This window comes from Chanodichthys erythropterus, chromosome 13 (genome assembly GCF_024489055.1).
Source record: "Chanodichthys erythropterus isolate Z2021 chromosome 13, ASM2448905v1, whole genome shotgun sequence".
Taxonomy (NCBI): Eukaryota; Metazoa; Chordata; class Actinopteri; order Cypriniformes; family Xenocyprididae; genus Chanodichthys; species Chanodichthys erythropterus.
Window position 1 is genome coordinate 36,078,678 of NC_090233.1, and position 16,034 is coordinate 36,094,711.

The following is a 16,034-nucleotide window of genomic DNA, read 5'->3' on the forward strand; positions in this document are numbered from 1 at the left end:
GGCATAATTACAAATGAGCCGATTCAGGGTGTGAATCAAGAGCTCGCGCTTGCCTTAAACAACATAAAAAAAAGTTCAAACAGCTAATATAACCCTCAAAATGGATCTTGTCTATTGCCTTTCATAATGCTGGGAACATGGGCTGGCATATGCAAATATTGTTACGTAACAGTCGGTGTTATGTTGAGATTCACCTGTTCTTCGGAGGTCTTTTAAACAAATGAGATTTATATAAGAAGGAGGAAACAATGGAGTTTGAGACTCACTGTATGTCATTTCCATGTACTGAACTCTTGTTATTTAACTATGCCGAGGTAAATTCAATTTTTGAATCTAGGGCACCTTTAAACATTTATAATGTTATTAAGGAGTTCTTTTGAACATTCTGTTTATCAGATAATCCTGAAATAAAAATTATCCACATGTGGATGTGGAACCATGTATCCATGGTTTCCACAAAAAATATTAAGCAGCACAACCGTTTTCAACATTGCTAATAATAAGAAATTGTAAGTGGATCCTCGTCAAAGATGTCAAATTTAACGGGGAAGGATCGACTTATAATAGTTTGATCCACTTATAATAGTTTGCATTTTGCACCCTTTCTGGTGCATCCATAGTATTTTTTGAGTACCAGTGCTCTTAGACATTATTGTTTTCCTAAAAAGATATGTTTCTTGAGCACCAAATCAGCACATTAGAAATGATCATGTGACATTGAAGACTTGTATAATGTCTGCTAAAAAAATTCAGCTTTGCCATCATTTTAAAATGTATTAAGAAAACCGTTTTAATTTTTAAATTGTCATAATTTTTCACAATATTGCTATTTTGATCAAATAAATGCAACCTTGATGAGCATAAGGTACTTTTTTCAGAAAAATAAAATTCTTACCAACCCCAAACATTTGAATGGTAGTGTATGTCTGTCATTTAATATTATTAATGCTTTGGCAATATAAAACTTTTTTTTTACCATGGCAATAAATCTACTTGAATCTTGAGAGAATGTGGCGTAATGTGTGTATGTTCTTGTACACATTGTTTATGAGGACTCAAATGTGCATAATGACATGGGTATTACAACAAAAAAACATTGTTTATGAGGACACTTCCTGTGTCCTTGTAAACCTAATGGCTGTGTTTTTTTTAAATTCAAAAAATGCAGACAGTTTTCTGAGATGGGTAGATTTAGGGGTAGGGGTAGTGCAGGGGGATAGAATATACAGTTTACAGTATAAAAACCATTACATCTATGGAGAGTCCCCGTAAACTATATATACAAGTGTGTGTGTGTGTATTCTAGTGTGAGTTGTCAGCACTGAAGTAAAAGTAAAAACGACAGAGAAAAGTAGTGTTAGTACGCACACACACAGTCTGTTTCTGTGTGAGAGAGTGCATGTGTGTAAATGTCTCTTACATGCTCATTCTTGGGGGAATTTAAATGGTTTTCACATTTTGTGCAGTTAAAAGCAGAATTCTTTTCTGTAAAATATTTATTTGGGGTTTTACAAGCCATTCTCCATCTCTGAAGAGAGAACAAAATTGTTTCTCAGCCAGGCTCCAGAAATCTCAGCAGTCAATTCACAGCTCCAGCACTGAACTCTAATCCACTAGCCTGTATGAGTGTGTGTCTGTGTACTAAAACTTTGATTTGTGAAATAGATTACATTAAAACACTCCTCTCTGTTTTTGATTCTCCCAGATTTCTCGGACCCCTCCAAGACTGTGTTCCCTGATTTCCAGACAGAGCTTCACGCAGCCAATCAGGAGCTTGCGTACCCTGGAGGCGTGTCTGCAAGTGTCCCCTCTGATCCTGAATCCGAGGGTGGCGCCTCTCCTGACCACGCCCTGCGGTTGTGGATGCAGGAAGTGAAGTCAGAGCACAGTTCCTGCCTGTCAAGTCGAGCGAACTCCGTTCTGTCCCTTACTGATACGGAACAAGAGCGCAAGTCTGAGCCAGAGAACGGTACAAGATTATTTTATATTATTATTATTATTATTGTATTATTATTGTACTGTATTATTATTATTATTATATATTTTTGTAGGTCAACCAGTTTGTGGTGTGGTGATAATGATTAGGTTCAATAATATTTCATTTTTGTGCGCGCGCGTGTGTGTGGGTTACTCTAAAGTGCCCTCATCAGTGTATGACTTTACAATTTTAATGAGAGCTGCCGCAGAGGGAGATACACATGCAGTTAAACAGACCTCCCAGTCTTGCTGCACACACACACACACACACACACACACACACACACACACAAACCACTTACACTACGCTTCTCAGTGATGCAATATTTATGTGTTGCACTAATAACTACTACAGTGTGTAAACTACACTCCATTATCTCACACTTGTATTCACACACACATTAAGGTTATGTTATTGTTAAACACACTTACATAAGGTTGTATTTGATTGACCCCTGCGGGAGAATTGCAGAGCATCGTCTTTGAGATGATTTGGTACATCTGGTCGTGTAGTGCTTTCATCTCTCCACACAAAGGGTTCCCGCTCCTTTCTCCACATTCCTTCCTCCACGAACATCCTCATACATCCGTGTTGATGCTTGTAGTGTTTTTGTCTTCAACTGTAGTACTTGACTTGGAGCCGCTATCTGCTTTTTTGCTTTGCATCTCTGTTCCACGCACATAATGTATGCACTCTCTTATCAAAGTTGCTTTGATAAGAAAGTGCCTGCCGAGAATATAAATTCAAATGTGAGTGGCGACAGTATGATAACACTTAAACAGTGTTATATCAATTAGTTAAGTGCTAAATAATTGTCGTATCTTTGAAAACATGTTTTGAAATTAAAGTGTTTGATGTAGACTACTGTGCAGATAAACTCTAACTACTCTGTTTTTTTCCCAATGTTAGAAAAGAGTGACTAAAGTTTGTTTTTAACATGACTGACAGTTATTTTACTAATAAGGTATAGTTTAAAATTAAAAATTGCCATCATTAGCTGGATTTCCATCCAAATATGATGCAAATCTTTTCAAAGTTTGCAAAAAAAAGAAAAAGAAAAGCGCAAAATAGGTTTCCATCAAGTTGTTTGAGCGGATGATGGTGGTATTGATAATCTAGTAACCAACAGTAAATAAAACACTGTGACCAAGCATTCGTGAAAGGTTCACCTAAACACTTAAGAATAAGACAACAAAAAACGGGAGCTGTATGAACGTTTCTCGACATTGATAGCATCCCCCTTGTTGAAAAAAAAAAAAATGACAAAAAGCCTCCCCTCTGTAAAGCCACCTTACCATCCCCTTTAGATTAACAGTGTTATGTATTATGTAAAACTTATCATGTAAATGAAATGTTTAAATTATCTGTCTGATATAAAAAAGTATATATATAAATAACAGTGATTGACCAATCAGAACTCAGTATGGTCACGCCAGAGCTCTGATTCAGTTTATTGATGCCGTAAGGGATCGTTGTCAAGGTGAATCATTGACAGTGAATGTCATCACCGAGGTGATAATGCACAAATGAATATAGGCTATGTTAGCTGCATTGTTTATTTAATAAAAAAAAAACTGTGTTCTGTCCATACCCCCAAACTTGGGGGTATGGACAAACTTGATTTTGTCCATTGAGAATTGATTGGATCATTAGATCATTGTCATTTGCTAATTGCTGCGGTCTTGTGAGCGACAGGTTGCTGGAAGGGAGGGATTATTGTCCCGCTCTTGCGCACGGTGCATGCATCATCTGAGAAGAGTTATCGTTGCACATGGCAGGGGAAGGTAATGTTTTCGTTTAAAGATTACGAGGGCACATTCATTAAAACAAATTAAATGAAAATGCACGGATAAATCATTTATAACAAACACTCCATTATTCTGTAAAAACAACAACAACAACAACACTTTTGTCAATTTTGATTTCATGGTGATCGCTTCAAAAGTTTAAAGTGATAAGGCTCAAAAAATGCATCCAAAGGATAAACTGTTGTGACGACGCAGCACTGCAACATCAGTTGAGTGTAATCGCAATAGAGGCAATCCGAAATGCCTCTATATTCTGGCATGTATGTATATATATATATATATATATATATATATATATATATATATATATTAGGGCTGGGCAAGTTAACGCGTTTTTGTCGCGTTAACGCATTAATTAATTAACGCCGACAATTAGTTTATCGCGCGTTAACGTACTTTTTATTTTGAAAGTCCTTTGCTCACTGCGTTTGAATACACATAGATAGACTACAACCGAATACAACACAAACCATGGGTCACAGGAGGGGTGGGATGTTTATCAGTAGGCTACTGGCTGCTTGGGATGAGCGTCATCACGCGTCTCAACTAATGAAAGCATTTGTTGTGTGCCTAAGAGAGCTACAGCGCGAAAAAGAAAATATCTGGTGCGGACAGAAAAATGGAAAAAGGTACCCACTGCTTATCACTCAATAAAAGAATCACATTGCTAAGTGTTTTTGAACGTTTTGATTTCGTTTGGTTTAATAATTAACATTACATTTGCGAGTCTGACTCTCACTGCACTCGTGAATTAGCAGAACTTGACAGGGACATTCAAATGCTTAACAAACGCTTCATGTGACCAACAATTCCGTACATGTTTATTAAAGCATACTGTGTGGAGATACGCAAATGAGCTCAAAATATGAATGCAACACGTTTATATCTTAAACGGTTTCCTCTCATGTCATCTCAAGAAAACGCTTAATGCACTTAGACTGATATTAAAGATACCAAATTCTATTTACAAATAAAGCACATATGCAGAAAAACGGATGACACCAAAATATAAACTGTAATATAAATTTTCTTCATAACGGTTTTATAAAGGTAGGAAATTGCTTAGTGTGGTTGTCATTTGTTAAAATAAATATAAAAATACAGTGTTTTTTCGTGTCCGTCTGTCCGCTGAATTTGACCCATAATCTCTGATTCTCCTCATCTGTGATCATGGAAAAGGGGAATTACAATGACAAGTAGGCCTACTCAATATGCTCGTTTAAGCATCATTTAAACGTTTCCAACAAATAAATGAATCGACTTTTCTCAGTGTGTTAATTACATAGATTTATTTGGATATTCATACGATGGCTGAAGCAGCAGTGAGCGTCCAGCGTGCGACACGGTAAACAGATCAACACTGTAAACGAAATTCTACAAAACTTCAGTGAAAAAATAAATAAATAAATAAAATGATCATGCGATGCGATAAAATAGCTTCTATTCCCTGCAAACGATACCATTAAAAATGTTAACGTTCAAATAATGGCAGAAACAAAACAAAAGGTAAGCAGGAATCCGTATTAATTTCAGTACGAGTCATGCAACGAGGTGTGACGTCGGTTCGTATTCTCTATTGCACTTTTGTTCATACAGCAGTACTTTGAAAGAATAAAATTTTTGAATTTTGCGCATGCTGCGATTAATCGCGATTAATCAGAAAAATCATGCGATTAATCGCGATTAAAATATTTAATCATTGCCCAGCACTAATATATATATATATATATATATATATATATATATATATATATATATATATATATATATATATATATATATATATATTATTCTGTTGCAGGTTTTGCAAAAAATGCTGTTGTTGAAAGATAGGGCAGTAGACCACACCGCAAAACAGGAACCCACAAGTTAATGATTTTTAAAAAGGTTATCCAGTAGACTAATGTTCTAAAAGCACAAAAATGCTACATAATACGGTACCTTTAGAAAGCACTGTCAATTTGAATTATAAGAACCGTCACACAACTTTTTTCATTTAGACTTATATTGGCCTCAAAGAATCTTTTCACTGAATCATGTTTGGCTTCATTCTGAGTGGGCAGCGAACATGCTCTCTCGCTCTCGCACAGAAAGATGGATGTGGTATGATTACCATCTTTGTGTCCAGAGAGATCTAATTAATTTCTCCTGATCCAATAGATGCAAATTAAAATTAATTACAAAGGCTGGACAGGCGCATTAAGGCCAGACTGCATTGGTGTGCGTGTCTGTGTGTGTGTGTGCGTGTGAGTGCGATCAGGTAGGAGAAGGAAACTTACGTCATTTAAACATTTCAAAATCCTGGGTCAATTCAGAGGTTTTTTTAAATATAAAGCTTCTCTATTGATGCTGTCAGTGCAGTGCGCTGTAACCGTTCATACCGAGAGCTCATGAAGCCAATTACACAGTTTCTCATGTGGTGTAGACAACCATGTGAAAGCAGAATAAAAAAGGCTGCCCTTCTCTAAAAAAATAATAACTGGGAAAACATGCACACATATTTTTTTTAATATTCTGCTGCAATGCCAGATTTTCCACTTCTAGAACTGTCATTTTTTCCCCCAAACTGTTTCTTGAGAGGAACACCGCAGTAAGACTAATGCTAATATACTATAATTTAGCTTTAGCACAGCACCCGATGGCTTCTCAACAGGCTCCCTGCATTTTATGCCATCCACCCGCATTTTACTTTGCTGTATAGATTCGAGACTGCTTTTTTAAGAGCTCATAGCACCTGTGTTCCCGGTCTCTTGAGAATGGCAGCCATCGCAGGTGCTAAAAGAATCTTTTCCTGTCGGGAGCCATGAGGTCCCTTGTCTCAGCACAGACTCCTGCCTTTACAGTTCAGCCTGTGTCACGGCTCCGAAGCTGATAAATGCCGCAGTTTGTTCATCTTCAAATGACGGCAGACTGCAGATTACACAGCCACAGTAAATTCATTATCATGCTAAAGGTTTTTAATTTACAGAGTCTTGAAAAGGTAAAATGAGATTATAATGAAAGTCAAAGGTGACGGAATTGAGACAGACACGAAGCGGTGAAAGCAGGATGTACGATTATCAGGCAATAATACAATTAATCCAATGAATGTCTGGAGGAATTGAAAAACTATATGTCTGCAGCTCAAATTGAGCATGAGGGAACAGTCGTTCACCACACTTCAGTGTCTGCGTGTGTGTGTTTCTTGTGAGAGATAGATTATCTCATGTAACAGTCAATCCTCAAGACGGCAGTGTGTAAATGCAATGGGCTTTCAAGTCTCAAAGCAGGCACTCTTGTTTCTTACCAACACCATCATTCCACAACACCTGTGTGTGTCTCTGTCTCTGTATGTGTCAAGTCACTGAACCTCTAGAGCGCTCACAGATAGCCTGTGTGTGTGTGTTATATGCAACTTTAATAGCAATTATTTTTCACTATACTATACTAACAGAGCGGTTGTTCTGCCAGAGTGACTTTACTTACAGCAGCACACATATACAAACAAACGCACACATCTCAGCAGACTGAATGTAAATCTATACTCTGTCCACGTAGTCATGCCCCCCACACCACAGTCACACCTCCCCTCTGTATTGAATTATGACTCTCACTAACTCATATGAATACAGAAAACAGAGATGGAAAAAAACACTTTTTTCTTTCTCTCTCTCTCTTTTCATCTTCTCATTTAATAGCAGAGGAACAGGCCTTCATTTCACATTCAGACAGAAATACGCTTTTATTTGTTCCGTTCTTTAATGTGTTTATTTTTTTCCATATTCGATTATTTATTTATTTGTGTTGCTTTATCCTCTGACAGGAAATTGTCAGAGGTACAAATTAGAATAAAATGACCTCTCTTCCTTCCTCCCTCTCTCGCTTCCTCGCACACTCCCTCTCTCTCTGCCTCACAGTAAGATTACTCTATTAATTCTTTATGCTTGTAGGTGGCACAGATTCCGGATCTGAAATGATGGATTTTCACCTATGAATTAATTTCATCTCTGTCATTTAAAGTTCAGCCATCAGAGCTGTCTACCATCAGGGAGAGAGAGAGAGGGAGAGAGAGATGGGTGTTTGAGGAGCAAGAGTTTACGGTTGCGAAGAAGATGTAAGGTTTCCCGCTCCTCTGAGAGATGGACGATAAAACTCTCTTTTGATTCTCAGTACGTGCATGTATTTAAGAGGTAACAGTTGCTGTTGTTATTGTTGTTATTATGATGGCATTATTAGATGCTTTTAAAACATCTGTAGCTCTTTACGGAGCAGCAGAAATGTGAGTCGAGCATGAAAAAGGAGAGAATTTATTCTCTATAACTGAAAAGATAGTCTGAGTGGACCCATCTGACGCTCCTGACATTATTAATCTATATGCCCTTCAGAGGAGCAGGAAATGGATCATTTTTTCCCCCTTTCTGAACATTCTGGGTCACTTGCCCCAGAACCACTCATAAAAGCAACAGATGAGATGATGTAGGTTACAAGGCGACCTCAACGGCATGAAATCTGTAAGGCCCATTAATAAAATGCTAATAAAATGTGTTACAACCATATTGCTAATAGTTCAGTCTTGTAGGTGCTTAATAACAGATTGAAATCTTCCTCTTTTTTTTTTCTTTTTTTAGTAGTTAACTCCAAGCGATGATGAGGCCTGCAGCAGACAATCTAACACTCCAGACTGGAGAATAATCTCTTGGGCACACAGAGATTTATGAGAGGGCTAAAGTCTGAGAACCATTAAAAGGATTTTCGAATAGAACGGATGGCGGCATACTTATAGTTAAGCATCTGGGCTTGTAACACAATTACCAGTGAGTTTAATAATAAAGAGAGAGAGAGAGAGAGAGAGAGAGAGAGAGAGAGAGAGAGAGAGAGAGAGAACAGAATGATTTAAAAAATGAAAATTGTCTAAAATCAAATTTTCCAGTAACATCATTGTTCCTTACACAAGGCTCACCCTATGGGAGCAGATTACCGAGCTTTTTCCGGTTTTGACATTTTTCATCTGTTTTTCTGATTTCTGTTTTTCATCACTTAGTTTTATTGACTAGGTTCAATTTAATAAAGCAAAAACACAGAACAGATGGTTTAGTGTACAATAATGAAGGTGCTAAGTAGTTTTTTTTGTTTACAGAGACTTGCACTTTAGGAAAGCTTATTTATACATGAAGGAGGAAACAACGGCTCTTAGTCGTGACACCAAACGTGCCTAATCGGATGCTGTTCGAGCTGTCCAAACATGTTATACTTGTGCATTTATTTGCTTCGGGGTGCCAGACCACAGTTAATGCAGTTTCCCTCACATATACATCAAGACTTTATTACCTTCTTCGGAAAAAAAGTGGAATTGTGAAAGTTTGATAGGTGTTTTTCCAGCCTGGAGGGCTGTCTGAGCTCCACAGAAGCTTTAATGATTAAAAACAGAAGATTGAGTTGAACCTTCAGCGAGTGTGTTTGTAGCACTGCACCTTTTCAGCCCAATAATTGAACACATGTGGTTTCTAGCGGCCCGTCCTCTCTGTTTTAATGATATCTTTCCTAATGACGCCGCCTTTAATCATCCAGCACCCGTAATGATCTTTTTGAGTGTGCTTGCCGCTTAAACTTTTACGTTGAGCGTATTTGCTGAGGAGAAGAACGTTATTATTATAGAGGAGATATGCAGCTGTGAACTATTTTAGAAATAGGGTTTTGGTACCTGTGTAATTTGGGTGATGTTTACACGGCCAACGCTTCTGCTTGAAGTCTCATTTAGTGTCAGTTTTAATGAGGTTTTCACAGTTTTAATCTCGAGTACAGTCTCCGAAACAATCCCTTTTGAACTGCTCTCTTCCACATGCGTGTGGGTGTCTGTGTGCTGAAGGGTGGCACGATGAGACATTTTAAAATTACTCCTGTCATTTCAGGAGGAGGAAATGTAATAAATCGAGAGGAGAATAGGGATGAGATTTTCTCTCTTTCTTTTTCTGTCTCTCCCTCTGTCACACATATGTGTGTGTTTTAAGACACCGGTTTTAAAAATGGTCTCTTTATTCGCTCACACAATCTGTTTATCTGTGTTTCTCTCCGCATCGTCCCTATGCTCTGCATTCTGTCCATTTCCATTCAGACGCCGCTTAGTTATCTCTCCCTCCCTTTCTCTTTCTCTTTTTCTATCCTTTCCCCCTCAGCATCTGCCACTGGTACAGTTTGTAGTTTTTACATTAGCATTTTTTACTCTCCCTGAGGCTCTCTTCTATGTCTTTCTGCTTTTCTCTGTCTGCCTTTCTTTCAGTATTACGATGTGTTTTATTGGCGTGACAAATAATGGCTTGTTTGATTTGCCAAAGCACTAGTTACAATAAAGAACAATGCAAAAGCATTATTAGGGAGAATGAAGACAGTAATAAATGTGATACAATGTGTGAATATGAACAAATACAAAAATATACATAATAATATTAATCTAACATAAAATAACAACAATAGTAAATGTGAGTTATACATATGAATCTGAATCAGGAATATGAATCATGATAAAGTAAGAGGCAGATTATTCACCATAGATGCTGGCAGGCAGAAGGCAGAGCTCTGGTAGGTGGGAGTCTTTCATCGTTAGGCAAGTTGTCAGCTCTTGAGACCCCTCTCCTCTCTTTCTGTCTCTTCTGTCTCTTTTTCCTTTACCGTGTGTCTGCTTTATATGCGTGTCATTATCCATTCACCATTCACATGTGCAAGGAGGGCTAGTTGAGATATATGTGTGTGTATATATATATATATATATATATATATATATATATGTAACACACACACACACACACACACACATATATATATCTCAACTACAGGGATAATTGGAATAATACCAATTCCAATTGATAGAATTTACATTTAAATACTTATATCAGTAAAACAAGAGTGTGCTTGAACAGTCAACCTTACATTAGACTATTTAGCAGCACAAAAATATTTTTAGATTTTAGATAAATTATACACAGTAAGCAGCAATTTACATTCTAGTGTTGTCACTCACTGCAGGTTTACACAGATCCACATTACACAGACTGTTTGAGTCCTGCATTTCAGTGTGAGCTGACTGAACCATCCATGCACTGAGTTTTGGACTACTAATGCTCCCGTTATAACCAAAGCCATCTACTCCACATTAAACCACTTATTTGTGTCTTATCTCTGTCTGTGATTATAACGGGAGCGTTTTGATGTATCACTCGTTGGCAGTGCACTGTATATATTATGAACCAAGCAAGGCTCTAAATTGCAACCATTTTGGTCACATATTATTCCCGAAATGTAATCTGTGCGACCTAAAAATATATCTGGGAGCATTTGTGCTGGTGCAGATAATTGTTGAGGTATGACCTGTTTCATTTTTTTTAACATTTGCTAATTACTGCACAATATGGGACTGCTGTGAGCTGATACATTCCACGGTCCATCTTTCTAACCAACGTTACATAACCAATTAAATTTTATCTTTACCTTCCTAAGTTTAATGCAGATTTTAGATAAGGTTTACAGTTTTCATAGAGAGTGGCTAAAAGACTGACTAGCTCCGCCATGAAAATGTCTCAATGCAATATGTTCACTGTAAGGCCTGTGGGGCAGAGGTTGCAGGTAACACTGCGTTCGCCACTGAATCCACTTATTTTAAGCATGAGAACTTGATTAAATATGGGGAAACAGTTCCAAACAAAAGAAACGCTAGGACAAGTGTGTGGCAAAGATCAGGATCAGGTTCGATTGTTAAACCGTTCTGCTCAATTGGCAGAGAGCTAAATGTGATATTTAAATTTAAAGAAATTTAAAGAAATCTGATTGGCTCACCAGTGCTACCAAGTAAAAAAGGTCATTTCGAGCCCTGACCAAGATTGAAAGTTAGTGAAATTTCTTTTGAAATAATCCAAATTCAAAAACCCAATTCAAATACAAAATATTCTAAATTTATATTATTGGTCTCTAAAGCTTCTTAATGGAAGGTGATCACTCTGATCTTTGTCTTACCTTAGCATTCCAATACTTAACAACATGGCTGTCTGGAATAAAGAAAGTGCAGACTAACTGATTCATGTTAAAAATGATAAGCAGGCGTTGCTATGTTTATGGTTTGTACTGTATGTCTGCAGTCCTAGTTTTGGTTTCCCTTTTTAAATATCGAAAATAGACTACTGCTGGTATAGATAGTTATATCCTCTCAGGCAGGTGCAACTTATGTGTTATTTGGCCTTTGGCTGCAGTCTTTGCGATGTCTTCAAGCCAGACCAGGGTGTGCTGGCAGATATCTTTGGTAGGCATTAGGGGGGTAGTTTGGTGAGGGGGTTTGGGGAGTTAGATAGAACACCTATCCAGTGTTTATATCTTATTTTTACTTTAAATAAAATGCTTCCATTTTTTTTACCAAAGAGAGCAAGGTTTCAACTGAGCCATGCATCTGCATTTTATACACATACATTATGTTCTTGCTCCATCCATGCACTAAATGCACATTCTTAAATGAGCTGTGATTGCCAGCCTCTGCTTTTTTGTCCTACAGACTAAAGCTGCCTTGTGAGTGTAATGCACATTTACTTTTAGCTAATAATAAGAATAATAATAATAAATACTGCCATTTTCTTTTTCTTTTTTTTTCTTTTTTTTTTTGGTTTGGGCATTCTACAGCCCTTCATCAAACTTGTCAGCACACAGCAGGCAGATTGCTTTTAATCAATGCACAAATTGTTAAAGAAAAAAAGATTAACACTTTCTTTGCCTAAATTCTGATTGGGTGGGCAAGACAGACATCTGGGTGGGCTCAGTTGAGTCGTGAGGCAACAACACCGTCAGCTTTCATGGCCACTAGTTCTTTGATGTCAGTTTGGTGTGTCACGGGCTTTAGAGTAATTTAAGCGCCTGTGATTCACTGCTGCTTTCAAGAGCAAAAAGATATGTCTATAATTAGTTACAGTGCTTAACTGCAAAAAATCACATAAATTAAACATGTTGACACAACATGAGAATGCTGAAATGTACACTTTTCACAAAAGTCTTAACAACAGCCATAATTGCAGTCTCATTTATATTTTTGGATTAGCCCTATGATTTAAAGGAAGAAAAGTTCTTCCATCATTAAAGTCACAGATTCTGCAGGTTACAGGTGATAGACACTGTTTTAAAGAGCAGCTCCCTATGTCACTTATTTCTCTGATTCTGGCTGCCATCCCACTTCTGCTGCTTTGAGTCTCCTCACCTGCTAAACCAAACATGTAGGGGTTGGATTTTATATATAGCACCATACAGTACAGGTCTAGTTAATCAAGTCAGTACAATAATAAAATAAATCCAATCAAATGCTCTCGCTGCTAAGTGTATTGAAAAGTAATGCATTATAATCTGAGATTTAAACTCTGGTCCTTATGATTTCATTGAGAAAATCTTACCTTTTGACAACTTAAACATTTCATACTGTTGATTTTCAGTGGAAGGACAGTTATTTAAGATGCATTTTAAGTACAATGAAATCATTCACTGTACTTAAAACACATTTTAAGTACAGTGAAATATACAGTGTACTGTATATATTAATTAGATAAGAAAGCAAGCAATAGTCTGTAATATACTGTATGCAAGGGTGATGAACACTATAGTATATTGAGGAATTATACACCCTAATTTGTGAAAGGCCAACATGGGAGCTGTTTTTAACCCCAGTTCATCCCTGCATATATGTATATGTGTGTGTGAGAGTGTATACATTTGTTTTCTAAAGCGTAATGCATATCTCCTGTATAATGGTCTATGTTGAATTCTCCTCACATAAACTCTTGAATGACAGAATTTTATCCTCATTCCCTTTCTCTCTTCATCTCTCTTCAAACATACTTTCATTTCCTAAATTTACATTCTTTAATTTTCACTCCACAGCAGTTTTCTTTTCTTTCTTTTTTTTACTTTTAAAATCATACAAACAAAAATAAAGACTAATCTTTATTTTATAAATTAGAAAGCAATCACTTTACTTTAGTTAAGTAAAGTGTTTCTCAGCCTTTTTGACTCCAGTGCCCCCCATTTTCCACAACAGTATTCAAAGACTCTCTATCTCTAGTTTTATGGGCACCACTTCTTCTTTTTTCAAAAAGGTTGTTAAAAGGGTGATGTAAAATATGTAAAATAAATAATAATAAAAAAATCTTTATTTTTAGTTGTGTTGGCTTACAATAATGCTTGTTTTGTCTTTTTTTTTTAAATAATTTTAAAGGGGTCATGAATTGAAAAATAAACTTTTCCTTGAACTTTTGATATATAAGAGGTCATCATACTACTATAAGAATATCTTGTAAGTTTAAGAACTGACAACTTCCTTGTTAGTCCAATAAAAGATTTTATTGACACCAGGCCCAGCGAACGACTCATCCCAGAATGTCATATCTCATAGATAAGTGAAACACCGCCTCCGCAGAAGTAATCAATGCCTACTTTATCATTGCAATGTTAGCCCCTCCCACCGGCCTGTTAGTGAGATGAGAGAAGAGCGATACAGGACTAAAAATAGCATTACCTTTCAAAGGATCCTAATGCTAGGAATATGGTTATTTATTTTCAACAATGTGAATGTCTCAGTTGAGCATTATGGTACATTCCACTGTGGATTCTTTGGTAAATCAGTCGCATTTCGGCGCAGGCTTTGCAAACAGATTTAATGCAGTAATGCAACAACATGTAAGTAACTGTGTTAATTCTAATGCCTAATCTGATATGTAATGATTCATGTACAGTCAGATGTTTATTTAAATGGTAATTAAATTATAAATTATATATAGAAACAAGAGCGCTCTTTGAACACTTCCTTTACAATCACTGGAGCTGTCAATCAATCAGTGCGCACTGGAGCTGTCAATCAAACAACTCAAAACTCCTGTTTTATTCAACTAATCTCTTAGTTACATCATGTTTGAACTGTTGGTTATGATGAAAGCATTAGTTAGTGTGCAGAAACTGAGTTGCAATGACGAGATCACTGCTTTCTTGCACTCAACAACATGTTTGTAATCGGCTACAATGTTCATCACTGCAGCCTTTCATGCCACAATCTAAATATATTGCCATAGATCTAAGTGTAATGCTATAATGAATAACGCTTTTCATGATTAGTTAACCTTAAGAGCTGTAATAATAAAAAAGTGCGAAAAGATTTCAAGAAAGTTCCACATAGAGAGTAATACTTGACTATTTCATATGCAAAGATGTTAACTAATCACAGCAGTGGGCATTTACACTGAAGTCTCACAGCAGACACTGCAGAAACGGAGTGTTCAAATAAGAGGTTAGAAAAAATGCCTTTAATTCTTAAATTATGACAATTTTTGATGTAAAAAAGCATACTAACATTATAAGTGCACCCCGGGAAACAATACAAAACAATAAATCAATGCAGTTCATGACTCCTTTAAGTCATCCTGATTGAAATTTTCTGAGGCCCCTAGTGGACTCAAGCCTGCTGGTTTAGAATCACTGGTTTAGAATGTCCAATGATAGTAGCCACCAAAGACAAAAAAAAAAAAAAACAATATAAAAGCATGACACATCACTGTAGCCGCCTCAGTTTAAGCTCCTCCTTACTACTAGTTACAGCAAGAAATAAACATAGCTGAACACCAGAGGGTATGTTGAAAGATAAATTACTGAACTTACCAAAATGAATGCTGTCTCATGTCAGTGTTTCACTCAAAACACTCAATCAGTGTTTCAACTGGGGAAATACATCAATAAAACAGCTTGTAGGCTATACAATGCCACTTAATGTTACATTTACCTCAGGAAAGCTATTCAGTGTCCATAAACTCATTAGTTAGCTAGAAAAACTCTAGAGAAGAGAATTTTGCTAAATATATGCACTATATTAAATATTCATTATATTTTTACTTAAACTGTTAGTGATGTCTTCATTATTTAACGTATGTTTGAATACATCTGTCATGAAAGCAATTTATTACAGTTTATTGTCATTTAAATGTTTATATTTCTCTGACAAACTGAAGTAAAAACAATTCTGTTATTAATATATTTATATAAAAACTGCCTTATGTGCATTTAAACATTCTGGACATTCTGCTCTAAATATTTTATTTTGTGAAATGCAAAAGAGAAAATTTGGGTGCACTATCCCTTTAAAAACACATCACTGGCAAGTCACTATTTTAAAATTCTGAAGTCGTCACTTTAGCTATTCAAGATCCCTCCGTCTTTTCTCCCTCCTTATCAATCAGAACATCTTACTTCTCTCCTTTAGCCTT

The 16,034-nt window shown here is 36.5% G+C and overlaps 1 protein-coding gene across 4 annotated transcripts in view; it reads left to right on the forward strand.

Annotated features, from left to right (window-relative positions):
• tenm1 (teneurin transmembrane protein 1) overlaps window positions 1-16,034 on the forward strand; it is a 186,616-nt gene that overhangs the window by 58,730 nt on the left and 111,852 nt on the right. For all 4 annotated transcript variants that reach the window (XM_067406084.1, XM_067406086.1, XM_067406087.1 and 1 more), the window contains exon 3: window positions 1,706-1,969. In XM_067406084.1, coding sequence (XP_067262185.1) covers window positions 1,706-1,969 — 264 coding nt within the window. The remainder of the gene's footprint in view (window positions 1-1,705; window positions 1,970-16,034) is intronic.